The 14,942-nt window shown below is 45.4% G+C and overlaps 1 protein-coding gene across 1 annotated transcript in view; it reads right to left on the minus strand.

Moving 5' to 3' along the window:
• The window catches only part of GALNT10 (polypeptide N-acetylgalactosaminyltransferase 10), a 195,972-nt gene that overhangs the window by 92,317 nt on the left and 88,713 nt on the right, over positions 1-14,942 (minus strand). Inside the window, exon 5 of the mRNA XM_027766965.1 lies at positions 14,840-14,913. Within this exon, the coding sequence (XP_027622766.1) occupies positions 14,840-14,913 (74 nt within the window). The remainder of the gene's footprint in view (positions 1-14,839; positions 14,914-14,942) is intronic.

A 14,942-nucleotide genomic window follows, 5' to 3' on the forward strand; every position in this document is an offset into this window, starting at 1 on the left:
TATATATATGTATATGTATATATATATATATGCACACACACACATATATGATTTACTTATTTAATTTTATTTATCATCATCATTTTTTTTTTCCATTTTGCTACATGGCACATGCATGAGAGAGAGAGTGAGAGAGAAAGTGAGAAGACAAGCTGCCAGATTTGGGACTTGAACTGTGATCAGCCATGTGGGAGTCTAGCACCTTAACCACCACGTCACTTGCTGGCCCCACAAATTGAAAATATTAATGGAAAATTCTAGAAATAAACAATTCATCTGTTTAAAACTAAATGCCATTCTGCGTATTATGATGGAATCTTCGCTCTGTCCTGCCAGGACATAAATCATCCCTGTGTCCACACTGTCCACATATGTGTGTTTTTCCCACCAGCTGGTCACCCAGAAGCTGTCTCTATTATCAGACTGAAAAAACATAGTGCAGTCCTGCATATAAGGTCCAGTCCTAGCTGGTATTTCAGCTATCCATGGGGGTCTTGGAACATGTCCCCCTTGATGGAGGGGGTGCTATGTGTAGAGTTTATACAGAAAGAGAGTGTGCTGGCTCTTGGAATGGAGAAAAGGAGGAGGTAGAACAGGCCTGAAGCATGTCTGGATTTAGGGGACCCCGCTGGCACTACAAGGAATGGGCAGTGGGTAAGGGAGACTGGAGACAAGGTTTTATGTTTACTACAAAGAATATTTAGAGCCACCTCTGCCCAGGAAGAAGGTCTACGTAGACCTCATTTGAGCCACTTGTGAGGTTAAGTGCTGTCACACGGCAGCAGGAAACACTTGTTGGGAAAGACCCAGACTGCTCTTCCCTCCTGCCTGAGAAAAACAAATCCACTGCCTGTGGGGAAGGCTCTGGGAAGAGAATTGTTAGTTGGAGTTTTCCATTAACAGAGACTGGAGTGCAGTTATTATTTCGAATATGCTAGACCATATATTCTGACAGCGTATAGAAAAAACAATTTCCAAGAAGACTGGAAAGAAAGTGTAATTTTATAATTCCACCTCTTTTCATCCTCACTGCATATTATTAGCAATGCCCAGTAAGTCCCATTCATTAACGAGTCCAGGAGTAGAGGGAAAACAGCAGACAATAGAAGTTATTGGTTATTTCGAGATTCCTGATTGATTATAAATCTGAGGAAGTGTGCATTTATGAAGCCAATGAATTAAAAAAATTTTTTTGTTATTTAATCATTTGAGGAATTAATATTGTGGTCTTTCAGGAGAAGGAACTGAGTATACGTGAGGCTCCCAGAACCTGGAAAAGGCAGCCCGAGTCTGCTAATAATTTATAGGAACCGACGTCACTAAATCACAGAGGAAAGGGTGCTGCTGTGGCCTTGTATCAGCTTAGTTCTTTGTTCTATATAATAATGCAAGAATTACATTTCCATGCGATTCTTCTATCTGAGATAGTAAAGCAAGAGAAGAAGAGAGAGTGAGAAAAGAGAAATTCAATTGTCAATGCCCATGAGCACCATATTGATTTACAGTGCTGCCACTTTCTCTTTTTAGAGAAGTTTTTGGAATACAGAAGCGAGGTATCAATGTGTAGATCTGGCCTTTCTGATCCCCAGAGCTGTCGGCATTGCCTATTTTTTGGCTAGAAAATGGGTAACGTTTTAAGCCTCCGATGTTAACAGATCTGAAGGTGCCTCTGGATTCAAATCAAAACAAAATTGGCTCCAGATTTGTAGTTGCCTGGTAAAGACATGCTTAAACATTTCTGGAGCTCCGGGTTCTGCAAGGAAATGGAGAAGAATCCTTAAGTACTTCTATTTGTGATGGGTTCATTTTGAGCCTGTCTATGGTTGGTGCTGGGCAGTGGGTTAGAGCAGGGGTTTTCAACCCTCAGGCCGCACAGCACAAGTTGAGCATGGGCCAGTGAAGGTTCATCTGCATTTACAGTCACTCCTGCCTCTGGCGTTACTGCCTGAGCTCCACCTCCTGTCAGACCAGTGACAGTCTCATTGGAGCCCCAGATGGGACTGTAGTCTAGCTGCAGGAAAACAAGCTCAAGGCTCCCAGTGATTCCGTATTATGGTGCGTTGTATAATATTTCATAATGTATTACAATGTACTAATCATAGAAATAAAGTGCACAATAAATGTAATGTGCTTCCATCATCCCCAGACCAACCCCTCTCCCACCCCTCAGACTTTGGAAAAACTGACTTCCATGAATCCAGTCCCAAAATGGTCAGAGACTGCTGTGTTGGAGCTAATATCTCCTTTGTTTGTTTTTTTGGCCAAGCTGCTTCATGAACTTGCTAGATCCAATGTCATTTATATATTATGACTAACAGTTATAATAAGTGAAAACAGCAGAACATATCTATTACCTATTAGACATACGGACATGTATTGAAGGTCATGACTGAGCAGTTTATATTTTTTTCTGAAAAATTAGTTATTTATTTAGAGAGTTTTCTTTTTTTGCTATAGGGCATGTGTGCTCACCAGAGAGACAGAGAGAGACAGAGAGACAGAAAGTGAGAAATCACCCCCCTCTGGGGGTGTGGGGGAGGATGGCCATGCTGCAATCCCTTCTCCTCCATTTCTCCTCCATTCTCCTTTCAGGATCTTGGGCACACACACACACACACACACACACACACACACACACACCCAGCGTGAGTTTTACGTCACTGGGTTCAGGACTTGAGCCACAGTTAACCACGTGGGAGTCTGGTGATGTAACCACTATGCCATCACATCTTCTTTTTCTTTTTGCCACAGGGTGCATGCATTCGCTGGAGAGACAGATAGAGGGAAAGTGAGAAATCAGTCCTCAGGAGGGACATCCACACCACAGTCCTGTCTCTCCCATTCTCCTCTCAGGACTTTAGGTGCACACGCACATGCGCCCAGCATGATTTTCAAGCCACTGGATCTGACACTCGCTGTTGGCCCTGTAGGAACCCAGCACTTTAACCACCACGCCACCTGTGGGCCCTAGCATTTCATATCTTTATCTAAAAGAAGATGCTGCTATTGTTTTCTTTAGGAGTTAGGATGGGGACGGGGTGGGGAGGGGAATTTCTTAATTTCTTTTACTTTGATTTGAACTCTCTATTCAGTGTGAATTTTCCCTTTAGGCAAATGTTAGCTACTAGGAGGCTTCCTATAAAATTAGATATAATGTGTTTAAGTCACCTAGAACGGTGTCTGACACGCAGTAAGAGTTATTTATAGCTGCTATGCTGCATTATTATTATTACTGCTATTATTGTTTATTCCCCCTTGTGATGCAGACAAAATCAGGACTTCCAGCTCCCCATTTATTGAGCTAAATATGGAGCAGGTGAATAGGACTTGGTTGGTTTGTGCTAGACGAAGTTAGGTATGAAAGAACCTTTTATTTTTATTTCAGGCTCAAATCTCATCTCCCTTTAAACCCTGAATAAATAACAATTCACATAGACCTAAGCTGGCAAAGAGGCCCAGGAGCTGTCTAAAGATAGACTACGACAGAAGGGGGCAGTTCCATAGCCTCTCCCTGGGGACCTTATTCCAAGGACCTCCAATATCATGCTCCATTGGGCTTTGCCCTCCCCCCCTTATGTTTTTGAGGGAACACTAAAACAGTGGAAAAGGTTAGACTTTAATACTCACGAGAAAATCGGGAGAATATCTGCAATTTAGCACCGTCTGGCTGTGCCAAGTTTTTAAAATGTAGACGGTTCACCCACCTCAATAGAAGCATCACCTTTCTGAAAACATAATGCAGCTATTTTCCACTACAGAAACGATTCTTTCCCAAACATCGGCGCTTTTGATGCTTCAGATGCAATCTGAGCGATTTATTTGACTGCTTTTTTTCCCTCTCCCAGTAAATCATTTATACACTGCTTGATTCACAAAATCCTGTTTTTTTCCTAAAGATGCACAAAATATCCCATACATATATTGACTCCTGCATCCTGTGTTCCTGCCAGACATCAACCAAAAGGTTTATAGATTTCTCTCATTATAAACTAATTGATATTCTGTAAGAGCTTTAATCTCAGTGGTTCTCTCCTTTGGAGTCTGAGGGAGAAGCATTTAGGATGTCAAGGATATTAAAGGAGAAGACAATCAAGAAAGCCTGTAGATTTTCTTAGTGGTAAGACACCCTAGAGATGGATTCTTAAGATCGGGGATTCTCAAGATTATGGAACTCATTATGGGGAAGATCAGTCCTTCCCGCAGTTACCTATGAGGAGGTGACCACTCTCAGGACAGGTACGCTGTTTAAACTACCTGCTAACAGTCTCTCTGAGCCTCAGTGTTAGCGTGTAGAAGATGGAACTGCCTCCCCCCACCACCCATACTGCCACGGAGGGAACGCTGCTTCACTCATAGTGTGGCTGGGAGGTGGAACATGACAAGCTGAGGTAAGGCCAGGCACTGTGCCGCTGGCCTGGCTCTGTGCTTCTCTCCACGTGTGCACAATGTCCGGGTCACAGGCAGTCAGGTCCATGGGCTGGTTAGTTCAGGAGGAAGAGGTAGGAAGAGACTCACGTTGCACTCTCTGCGTGAGCCTATGCCAACAATGCAGTGGGTGTTCTGGTGTCATCTGACTCCTGTCTCTTTTCTCCACTGACTCAGAGAAGGAGAGAGGTGGAAGTCATCTCAGAATGAAAAGGGGACAAGACTGTGGACAATTAAGTGAAAGAAACCAGAATACAAAGGTACATGTGATTGGATGTCCACTACATGAAATGCAATGAAAAGAGGCCATAGATTCACACTATGGGATTTTATCTAGCTACTAAAGAACAAATTAGTCCATTTCTCTTCTCTTCTCTTCTCTTCTCTTCTCTTCTCTTCTCTTCTCTTCTCTTCTCTTCTCTTCTCTCTCTCTTTCTCTCTCTCTTTCTCCCTTCCTTTCTTTCTTTCTCCCTCCCTGCCTGCCTGCCTTCCTTCCTTCCTTCCTTCCTTCCTTCCTTATTGACCTAAAAGAACTATACAGTAATGTGTGCAGTATGATCCCAATAAGGAGGAGGGGAGGGCATACGAAGATTAAGAGCAAAAGTTCTGGAATCCAAATGCACGGTTTTAAAATCAAAGATCTGCTCCTGAGCTTAGTACACCTTGGCAACTTAACTTCTCTGTGTCATGGCTTTCTCATTTGTAAAGTGGGGACAAAACTATTGTATCAGTAAGTAAAACCAAGAGGTCTGACAGTGATGAGGCCAGTGGTTTTCACTCCAGGCATGACAGAACTTACAACAGTGCTGTGATGAGGAGTGAGTTAAATGCACTGAGTACATAGTAAAAGCTCAATCCACGTGAGCTCCTGCCATTACAGGTTCTTACATGTTAGTATGTTTATGCAGAATGGCCTGGAATGATACACACGAAAGCATTAACATTAATTACCTCAACTTCAGGGCCAGCAGGTGGTGTGGTGGTTAAGACGCTGGACTCCCACATGGCTGCGGTTTGAGTCCTAGATTTGGTGGCTTGCTTTCTTACTTTCTCTCTCTTTCTCTCTGGTGAATTCAATACTACTAACAATAATGATAAATACAAATGAAATAAATAATTATTTAAAAAATGACCTCGACTTGGGTGAGACTGGAGGGAAATTTGGAGAGTATTAAAAATAAAGCAAATCAAAACGCTGGGAACAAAAGGGGAAAGTTTACAAATGGCAGATAAACATAAATTGTTTCACATCCCATGTCATTAGGAACTTCGAATTAAAATCACAATGAGATATTGCTATCCATCCATCAAAATGGCAAAAATCCCAAACACCGACAACTTTAAAATGCTGACGAGGATTTGGGACAATGGGGTACTATCATTGATCACTGAGGGGAATACAAAATGGTAAAAGCACAGCTTGGCAGTTTCTCAAAAAATCTACACATACCAGGGACCAGCAGATGGTGTAATGGTTAGGTCACTGGACATACATATAGTTAACCACAGTTCAAGTTCCGGATCTGGTGGCTTAAAACTCGGGTACATGTGTGTACATGTCCAAAATCTCAGAAAGAGAATGGAGGAGAAGAGATTGCAGTGTGGCCATCCCCTCGGGTGGTGATTTCTCACTTTCTGTCTCTCTCTGTTTCTTTGGTAACACATGTGCCCTACAGCAAAACTCTCTCAAGTGAAACAAAACAAAAAAACAAAAACAAAACTAAACATACTCTGACCATATGATCCAGTAGTCGTGTTCCTTGGTAGTTACCTAATTCAGCTGAAAACTTCTGTCTACATAGAAACCTAGACCCAAATGTTTATAGCGGCTTCATTAATTATTGCCCAACTAAGATGTCCTTAGCAACTAAGATGTCCTTCAGCAGATGAATGAATAAATAGACTGTGGCCCATCCAGACAATTGAATATTATTCAGTGTTAAAAGAAAATGAGCTATCAAGTCACATGGAGGAAACTTAAATGCATATTAGTAAATGAGCAAAGAAGACCATCTGAAAAGGCTACAGGCTATATGATTCCAACTCTGTGACATTCTGAAAAGGAAAAAAAATGACGAAGGTAGGAAGAAGACTGGTGGTTGCAGGGGTCAGAGAGAGGGAAAGATGAACAGAGGATTCTTCAGGTCCTGGACGATTCTGGATGTAACCATAACGGAGGAGATGTGTCATTATGCACTTGTCCACCCCCAAAGCACTAAGAGTGAACCCTAATACACACCATGGATTCCAGGAGGATGGTGTCAGTGTACCACTTTAAAGTGGGATTTTGATAATGAAGGATGCCTTGTGGGGGGGGGGTGGAGAAAGGGCTTTGGGGAGTATGTGGCAATGCTCTATACTTCAAGCTCAATTTTGTTATGAATGTAAATTGCTCTAAAAAATAAAGTCTAGGGACCAGCAGGTGGCATGGTGGTTAAGATGCTGGACACTCCCATGTGGTTGACCATGGTTTGATGGTTTGAGTCCTGGTGGCTTACTTTCTCACTTTCTCTCTCTCTTTCTCTGGCCATGTTAAAATAAATACATGAATAAATAAAATAAATAACTGTGAAAAAATAAAGTCTATTACAAAAAACTGGAGGGAAAAAAAGCCTAGATATTAACAATAATTTAACAATGACTGCCCCCAGGTCGTGAGGTCGTAGATTTCTGTACTTCCCACACTTTCTCCTTGATCCCTAGCTAAACCCATGCTACTCGCTCTGTCTGGAACCTTTCTTCTCTCTACTCTGAGAGGTGATATCTGCTTATCCTTCTAGATTGAGTTTAGCTGGGGTTTTCTATGGGACGTCTTCCCAGATCTCCTCTGTGCTCTACCAGGGAGACCTACTCCACAGTCTTACAATTGTTCCCAGTCTCGTCTCTCTCCCATCTTGGCAGTGAGCATTTGAGGTAAGCCTATTTTATTCCCGCTGACATCCTAGCACCTAGCAGAACGTCAGGCAGAGTCATCTCATGAATACTGCTGAATATATGAATGTGAATTACTTTGATAAATTAAGACAAATGTAGAGAAAAATAAAATAAGCAGCACAAAATTCAAAAAAGGTAAAAGCAAAAAAGCCAAAAAACAAACAAACAAACAAACAAACCCCAAACAAAAAAACCCAAACCTAACAACAGAATGGAAGTGGGGAATGGGCTGACAGTTGTGGTGGCCCTGAAAGTAAACTAAGGCTATAGAGAGATGACGAGAAACGAGGACTAGGTCTTCACTGTGCAGTGTCAAGGGCGGTGTGTGAAATGCAGTCGGTCAGAGCAGAATGGATTTCCCTGCTGTGTTCCCATGACTGGCGTGGTGAGCGAGTGCAGGTCAGAGTTCACTGGCCCATCGTGGGAAGAGGACCTCTGACCCTGGCCTCGCTGGCAAGGGTCTCTACCATGAGAGTGAAGGCCCAGCACCAATGTCCTCCTTTGCCAAGGACCTGTCAATATCTTCGCACAGGCTTTCTTAAGACTTCCTGTCGAGAACCCGTCTCTCTGTACGTTTTTGTCTGTTTACTGATAAGGGGGTGAACTGGAAAAAATGCTGACCATGAGATCCGGCTTCACTACCGTACCTCTCATCATTCCAGACAGCCCACGGTTCATCCAAAGACAAGCACCCTCTTTATTGCTACATACCCCAGTTTTCTAGAAAAGCAACACTGTGTGAGAATGGAGAGAAGGAGAAGAGGAAAACAGACAAACAAAGGAACACAGGCCTTTTTTGTTTTCCCTAATAAATAGGCCACCCGGAGGTAGGTCTGCCAGCCTGCACCTTCACCTCTCTCTCCTACAAGTACAAAACCACCTCCATGTCCTCCTAATCCTTGAGCAAAGCCCTTACATTTGAAGAGCTTTTGGAGACCCCTGGAAAATTCTGTAGCGTCTATTTGTAAGCAGGGCGGGATTATTTCGATGTCAGCGACTGCCTACACTCCAGTCCCTCATGCTGCCTGCACGAAGCTCTGGATATTATTTCAAGAATTCATCCGCTCCAATTTCATCTCCTACCCGAGGTCTCGACCCTTTGCTGAATTACAATTAGTTGCCCTGAGGATCCTGGAGGAGACTCGTTTCAGAGGAAAATGCCGTCTGCTTGGCAGCGCCAATCTAGCTTCTAGTTAGCATCTATGAATTTCAACTCCGAGAACTGCTGCTGCCAGCGTGGCCCAGAGAAATCTGTCTTTGACGATGGCCCATATTTGCTGTGCTTGAGACAGGTCTCTCCATAATTCTGAAATTGTTTCTCCCAAATCTCATTTTTAAAACAATCACAGCTGAGTAAGTTTTCTTCCAAAGCCGCCCTGAGAATTCCTTCTCGAAACAAGAATAATGATTTTGCTTTTCTGAAAACTGTAGGTTGCAAAATCTGACAGCACACGCGTAGGACTGAGGGGTGCAAGGTAAGAGTCCTCCAGGCTCCACGCCTGGTTTGGCAAGTAAAAAAGGGCAGCAACCAGGGGCCTCAGTTTTCATTCTCAGCTGCGAAATGGGACAGTACTTGTTCTCTGTCTTAGAAAGATGTGGGGATGATACACTGGATCCACGGAATTAATATTTTTGCTCCCTAGAGAAATAGATGCACTTGGAAAGTGTCATGAAACGTCCCTTTTCTTTGCTGTTTTTGGAAGAAGGATAGGTATTATCTTTACCACTGAGTATAATTTTGATGAAACTGAGATATTAGAAGTACAAATCATTATAGTAGCCTGCGATTAGCTCAGTGTGACACTGAGCTGTGAACTCTTCTTAGTTAAAAGTTTGTTTTGTTTTAGTTTTTGCTATAGGACACACACATTGGCCAGAGATAGAGAATGACAAAATGTGAGACCTCCCTCCCACCCCCGGGCGGGCTGGTGAGTGGGGTAGATAGCCACGCTGTAATCTCTTCTCTTCCATTTTCTTCCTGGGAGTTTGGACATGCACGCACATGTGCCAAGCATGATTTTTTTTTTTTTTGAGAGGCTTTTGCTATAGGGCACGTGTGCTCGCCAGAAAGACAGAAAGAGACAGAGAGACAGAAAGCGAAAAATCACCCCCTAGGGCGGGTGGCCATGCCACAATCCCTTCTCCTCTATTCTCCTCTCGGGATCTTGGGTATGCATGCATACATGCCTGGCGTGAGTTTAAGCCACCGGGTTCAGGACTTGAACCGCAGTTGACTACATGGGAGTTCAGCAAAATAGCCATTAGGCCATCTGCTGGTCCCAACCCAAGCATGATTTTTAAGACACCAGTCCAGGACTAGAACTGTGCAGTTGGGCATGTAGGATCCAGCTGCCTTAACTTCCACACCACCTGCTAACCCAGAAATTTGCCCTTCAATACAATGGTAAAGTAATGAATTGAGAATTGCCCTTGGAACTAGAAAGGAGTAATGCACTTCTGCAGATGGGTCTCATAACCAGCTGAGGTAAAGAGGAACAAGGCTGCACCAGCAGCTTGGAGTCAGGGTTCTTACCCCCCTTCTGCATGCAGCTAACTGTGTGCTCTTAGTTAAGTCTTCCCACAGCTCCAAGCTATGGGTTTCCCATCTGTAAAACGAACGGACTGAATTACACCTGTGGTTTTCGCACACTTTTAAGCAGTGGAGCAACTCCTGGTGAACACTTTTTTCAGACAACAAATGTAGACTGGGCCAGGAGAGGTACCTGAACCGCACCTGTGCCTGTGGGGTTCTTCAGCTGCTGCCCCTTACAGCACACTCCCCATGCCTGCCCCCCCCCCCCCCCCCCCCCCCCCCCGCCCAGCATCTCTGGGGCTCCTCTGCTCTGAGAGGAGGGTCAAATCCACTGGCCTAGATGATCTCAAAATTCTTTACTTTCTTTTTTTAGAGAGAGTTGTTTTTTTTTTGTTGTTTTGTTTTGTTTTTGCTTTTGTCTTTGCTATATGGCGCATATGTTTGTTGGAGAGACAGAGAGACAGAAAGTGAGAAATCACCTCCCAGAGGCGATGGCCACGCTGCAATCCCTTCTCCTCCATTCTCCTCTCAGGATCTTAGGCACACACATACATACATGCACCTGGTGTGAGTTTTAAGCTGCCTGGTTTGGGATTCGAACCATGGTTGACTACATGGGGGTCCAGCAACAACCATTATGCCATCTGCTGGTCTCCTTTTTCATTTTCTTAAGAGAGATTTTTGCTACAGGGCACGTGCACTTGCCAGAGAGACAGAGACAGAAACCACAATCTTGTGCACTGTTCTCTGCCTGGGCACCTTTTTTTTTGGGGGGGGGGGGGGGGTTTTTGCTATAGGGCACGAGCGCTTGCCAGAGAGACAGAGAGATAGAAAGTGAGAAATCACCCCTCAGGGGGGATGGCCATGCTGCAATCCACTCTCCTCCATTCTCCTTTCAGGATCTTGGGCATGCATGCACATGCGCCCGATATGAGTTTAAGCCAGTGGGTCCAGGATTGGAACTGCAGTTGATCACATGGGAATACAAGGATGTAGCCATTAAACCAATTGCTGGTCCCTGGGCACCTCTTTTGTTTGTTTTTGCTATAGGGCATGAACATTGCTAGAGAGACAGAAAGCCAGAAAGCAAGAAATCACCCCCCTGGGGGATGGCCACGTCACAATCCCTTCTCCCTCATTCTCTTCTTGGGATTTTGGGTACGCCCACACATGCATCTGGCATGAGGTTTTTTTTTTTTTTGAGAGGTTTTTGCTATAGGGCACGTGCACTCGCCAGACAGACAGAGGGAGACAGACAGACAGAAAGCGAGAAATCACTCCTCAGGGGGGGATGGCCATGCCACAATCCCTTCTCCTCTGTTCTCCTCTCGGGATCTGGGGCACGCACACACACACACCCAACATGAGTTTTAAGCCACTGGATCCGGGACTTGAACTGCGGTTGACTACGTGGGAGTCTAGCGACATAGCCATTACGCTAACTGCTGGTCCCACATCTGGCATGAGTTTTAAGCCACCAGGTTCAGTACTCGAACCGTGGTCAACTACGTAGGAGTCCAGCAATGTAACCATTACGCCATCTGCTGGTCCCTAAGAAGTGCTTGTTTCGAATCCAGCTGATTCTTGGTTTATTCTGCCTCTGGAGAATATAATGCCACGGTGCCCTGTGATGTTCATGGAGGGATGCTGCCTAGTGCTGTGGTTCCACCCCCGTAGCTAGGGCTTCGGTATTACAGTCTACAACCCTGAGCCCGAGAGATTACGGCAATGTGGAGCAGCAGCAGTCACCGTAGGAACAGCGCCATCCACAGCCACGTCTGTCTTGCTGGATGAAGATGACCCTGTTGCTAGTGATAGTTTCGTGTGTGTGTGTGTGTGTGTGTGTGTGTGTGTGTGTATGCAGCTGCCATTTTCCCTTTCCTCCTCCTCACCCGTTTGTTCACTAATTCACAGACACTTACTAATTACCAACTTCTGGATCACACATTGTCTATCGGGAGGACTGACAATGAATAAATAGGTCAACAAACAGCCAAGTGCTCACACATGGAGATAGTGATTAACGGCAGTGGTGGGAGGTCTTACTGAAGATGGCAAAGAGGAGCCGATGTGCCGAGAGCTGAGGAGAAGTGCCCAGGCAGAGAGCAGTGCATGAGGATCCTGCAGTGGACGGCGCTTGCCTGGTGTGCCCCAGGACTGGGAGCCCTGCCAGGGCTGCTACACAGAGCGGGAGCCAGAGGGAGTGCAGTCCTGGCTGCCTGGCCCTGAGACTGGGTGCAGGGTGAGCCTGCCGGGAGTGGGTGGCCCATCCTGGAGGGAAGGTTTGCGTATTTGACCCTAAATGGCAGAGGCGGTTTATGCTGCAGAATATCAATGAATTATGTGAACAATTCATTCCCCCCCCCTTTCCTTGGCTGTGAGTTCTTGGCCTGTGGGGAGCAAGTCCAAACTGGCAAAAGGATGAGGTTGGGAGAGGAGACTGGGCGAAAGAAAGCTGAAGAGGAGGAGGAAAAGGCGGTGCATGTTCTGGGCTTGGCACCCAAGGACCTGGGTGTGCAGTGTGGCTCTGGACAGGTTACTTAGCCCCAGGTTCCTCATGTGAGACCAAGGATCCCTAGGTCTCCCTGAGAGATGGTTGTTGAGAATCAGTGAGATGACATATGAGACTGGAATACTGGAACTGCCCCTAAAGGGTAGCTGCTATTGTTCAAAGAGTGGGGTGAACAGACAGGAAGACAATTTAGGTGGTAGAGGAGATAATAGCCAGTTCATTCAGTGTTTTACAATTTGGAAATCCCTTCACTCAGAGGAAAGGGAGCCTATACCTATACCTCTCTGTAAACTTCATTCCTGAAGCAAACCAGCCACAAATAATGTCAATAACAGTGATAATATTACACTTAAATGCTTGCTTTTTAAAAAAATTAGCTATAGGGCACATGCACTTGCTGAAGAGAGTGAGAGTAAGAGAGAGAGAGAGAGAGAGAGAGAGAGAGAATGAGAAAGCATGTCCCAGAAGGGATGGCCACACCACAATCCCTTCTCCTCTATTCTCCTCTTGGGATTTTGGGCATGTATGCACACACATCGGGTGCATTTTTCAAGCCTCTTGGTCCAGGACTTGAACTGTACAGTCACCCACAAGGGATCCAGTTGCCTTAACCACCATACCATTGGCTGGCCCAAATGTTTACTTTTAATGTTCACCCTGTGCCTGGTCCTGTCCTAGGTACTTTACATCTATTCACTCATTTAATGGTCACAGCGACCTAAGAGGTAATAGGTACTATCATGATCCTATTTTACGAAAGCAGGAACTGATGCACAGAGAGGTTAAGCGACTGGGTTAAGGTCACAGTACGTGGCAGGGCCAGGGTCAGAGAGCTAACTATTGCCAGGCTCTCTGCTAATGTGCAGGGCTCCAGAAAAGGAAGACACACACCTGCTGTCAGTGGGCTCACAGACCTCACCTCATGGACGCAAGTTGTTCGTGCCCAAGGCGCCTGTAACCATGGCAAACGTGCTAATGGAACAGAGACAAGCTCTGATCATTCACCCAACGTGTAGTAAGTACTGTGTGCCTAAGGAGCTGGGGACGAGTGGTGAGCAAGACCGACATGGTGGTCCCTGCTCTCAGGATGTACCCCCTAGAAGGGGAGACACGCAACAAGCCCAGGTTTACAAATAAGCATTTTACAAATAAGTAATGTAATGAATAAGGGGTAAACGCAAAAGTGAAGGTTGCCATGAGAATATGTGTATGTCAAGGGCTGGGAAAGACCTTACGGTTGTGTAAGAACCGAGTTAGAAGTTCATACACACGCGGAGGCCCCTGTATTGAAGACATATAATTAAGAATGCAGTATTAAAGAGGGGCAATGGGCAGGTGATGAGCTCCTGAAACCGTCAGCCATAATTACTCCGGAGTGCACTTACACTCCCTCTCCTGGCTGCTTATTAGTGTCTCTGCCAGAGGTGAGCAGAGAAAAGGGCTCTTTTTGATTTTGTTACAACTGGTGAAAGCTTTGATGCAAAGAATATGAGGCCCCTGGCTGGAGGGCTATTCCTTTCTTGGATTTCATTTTTGGCCCCACATCTATATGCTAAACCCAAGGCTGAGAATTGCTCCACAGGGAGAGACTCATAGCTAAGGGCTCTGCATGTGCTTATGATTGCATGCCTGGGGCCAGACAGATGTGGCTGGGTCACCAGACGACCATCTAAGGGCTGGGCACCACGGATGAGTCACTTTCCATCTCTGGGTCTCAGTTTTCTCATCTGTAGAATGCTGTGGCAGATACTGTAGGTGGGCTTACCCGACAGCCCTACTCGGCTTCTTCTCCTACCTCTACTAAACAGGTCAAACCCCAAAACACTCATATTCTAGGCCTCCCTCGCAGATAGGGGTGCCCAGGTGTCAGAGTTCTGGACAGAAGTCTCTGAAGTGACTTTCATGAACATTCCTGCCAATATTCCTGGGCAGGAAGAGGCTTTTTGCCCTTTGCTCTTCTCCCTTTCTCCTGTTCAAAAGGTAGACTTCCAAAAAAAATCATTCTGTGACCATGAGGATGAGGCACAGGAAGAGAGAAAAAGTCAGGTTCTTTGATGACATGGCCTCAAGCAGCCAATTGTACCAATTCTGAATGTCTTGTTATGTAATAGACAGACAGACAGACAGAGAGGTAGAGTGGTAAGTGAATGAATCCTTCACTTCTTTAAGCTACTGTTTACCAGGTTTTCTTTTCTTTGCAGCTTAATTCATTTCTGAACTGACATAAAGAGAGAAAACAGAACCTGCTTCATGGGCTGTTGTGAGGATTAAATGAGATGGTGTCGCATACAGTACAAGACTCATGGCCCAACACACAGTGAACCTTCAGTAAGGGGTGGTCTGTATGTTGACACTGCTGATGTGGGGACCGATGTGGGGACAACCTGCCTTCCCTTTGGCAAGTCACTGGGTGGAATGTGGGGGGCAGGTCCTACCTCGATCACTGAAGTCATCGACCAGCACAATCTCGGCGACCAGCTCCGGGGGCGAGCGGGTCAGTACGCTGTGGGCGGTGCGCAGGAGGGGGGGGCAGGCCCC

This window comes from Tupaia chinensis, unplaced genomic scaffold, assembly GCF_000334495.1.
Source record: "Tupaia chinensis unplaced genomic scaffold, TupChi_1.0 Scaffold143796_1, whole genome shotgun sequence".
Taxonomy (NCBI): Eukaryota; Metazoa; Chordata; class Mammalia; order Scandentia; family Tupaiidae; genus Tupaia; species Tupaia belangeri.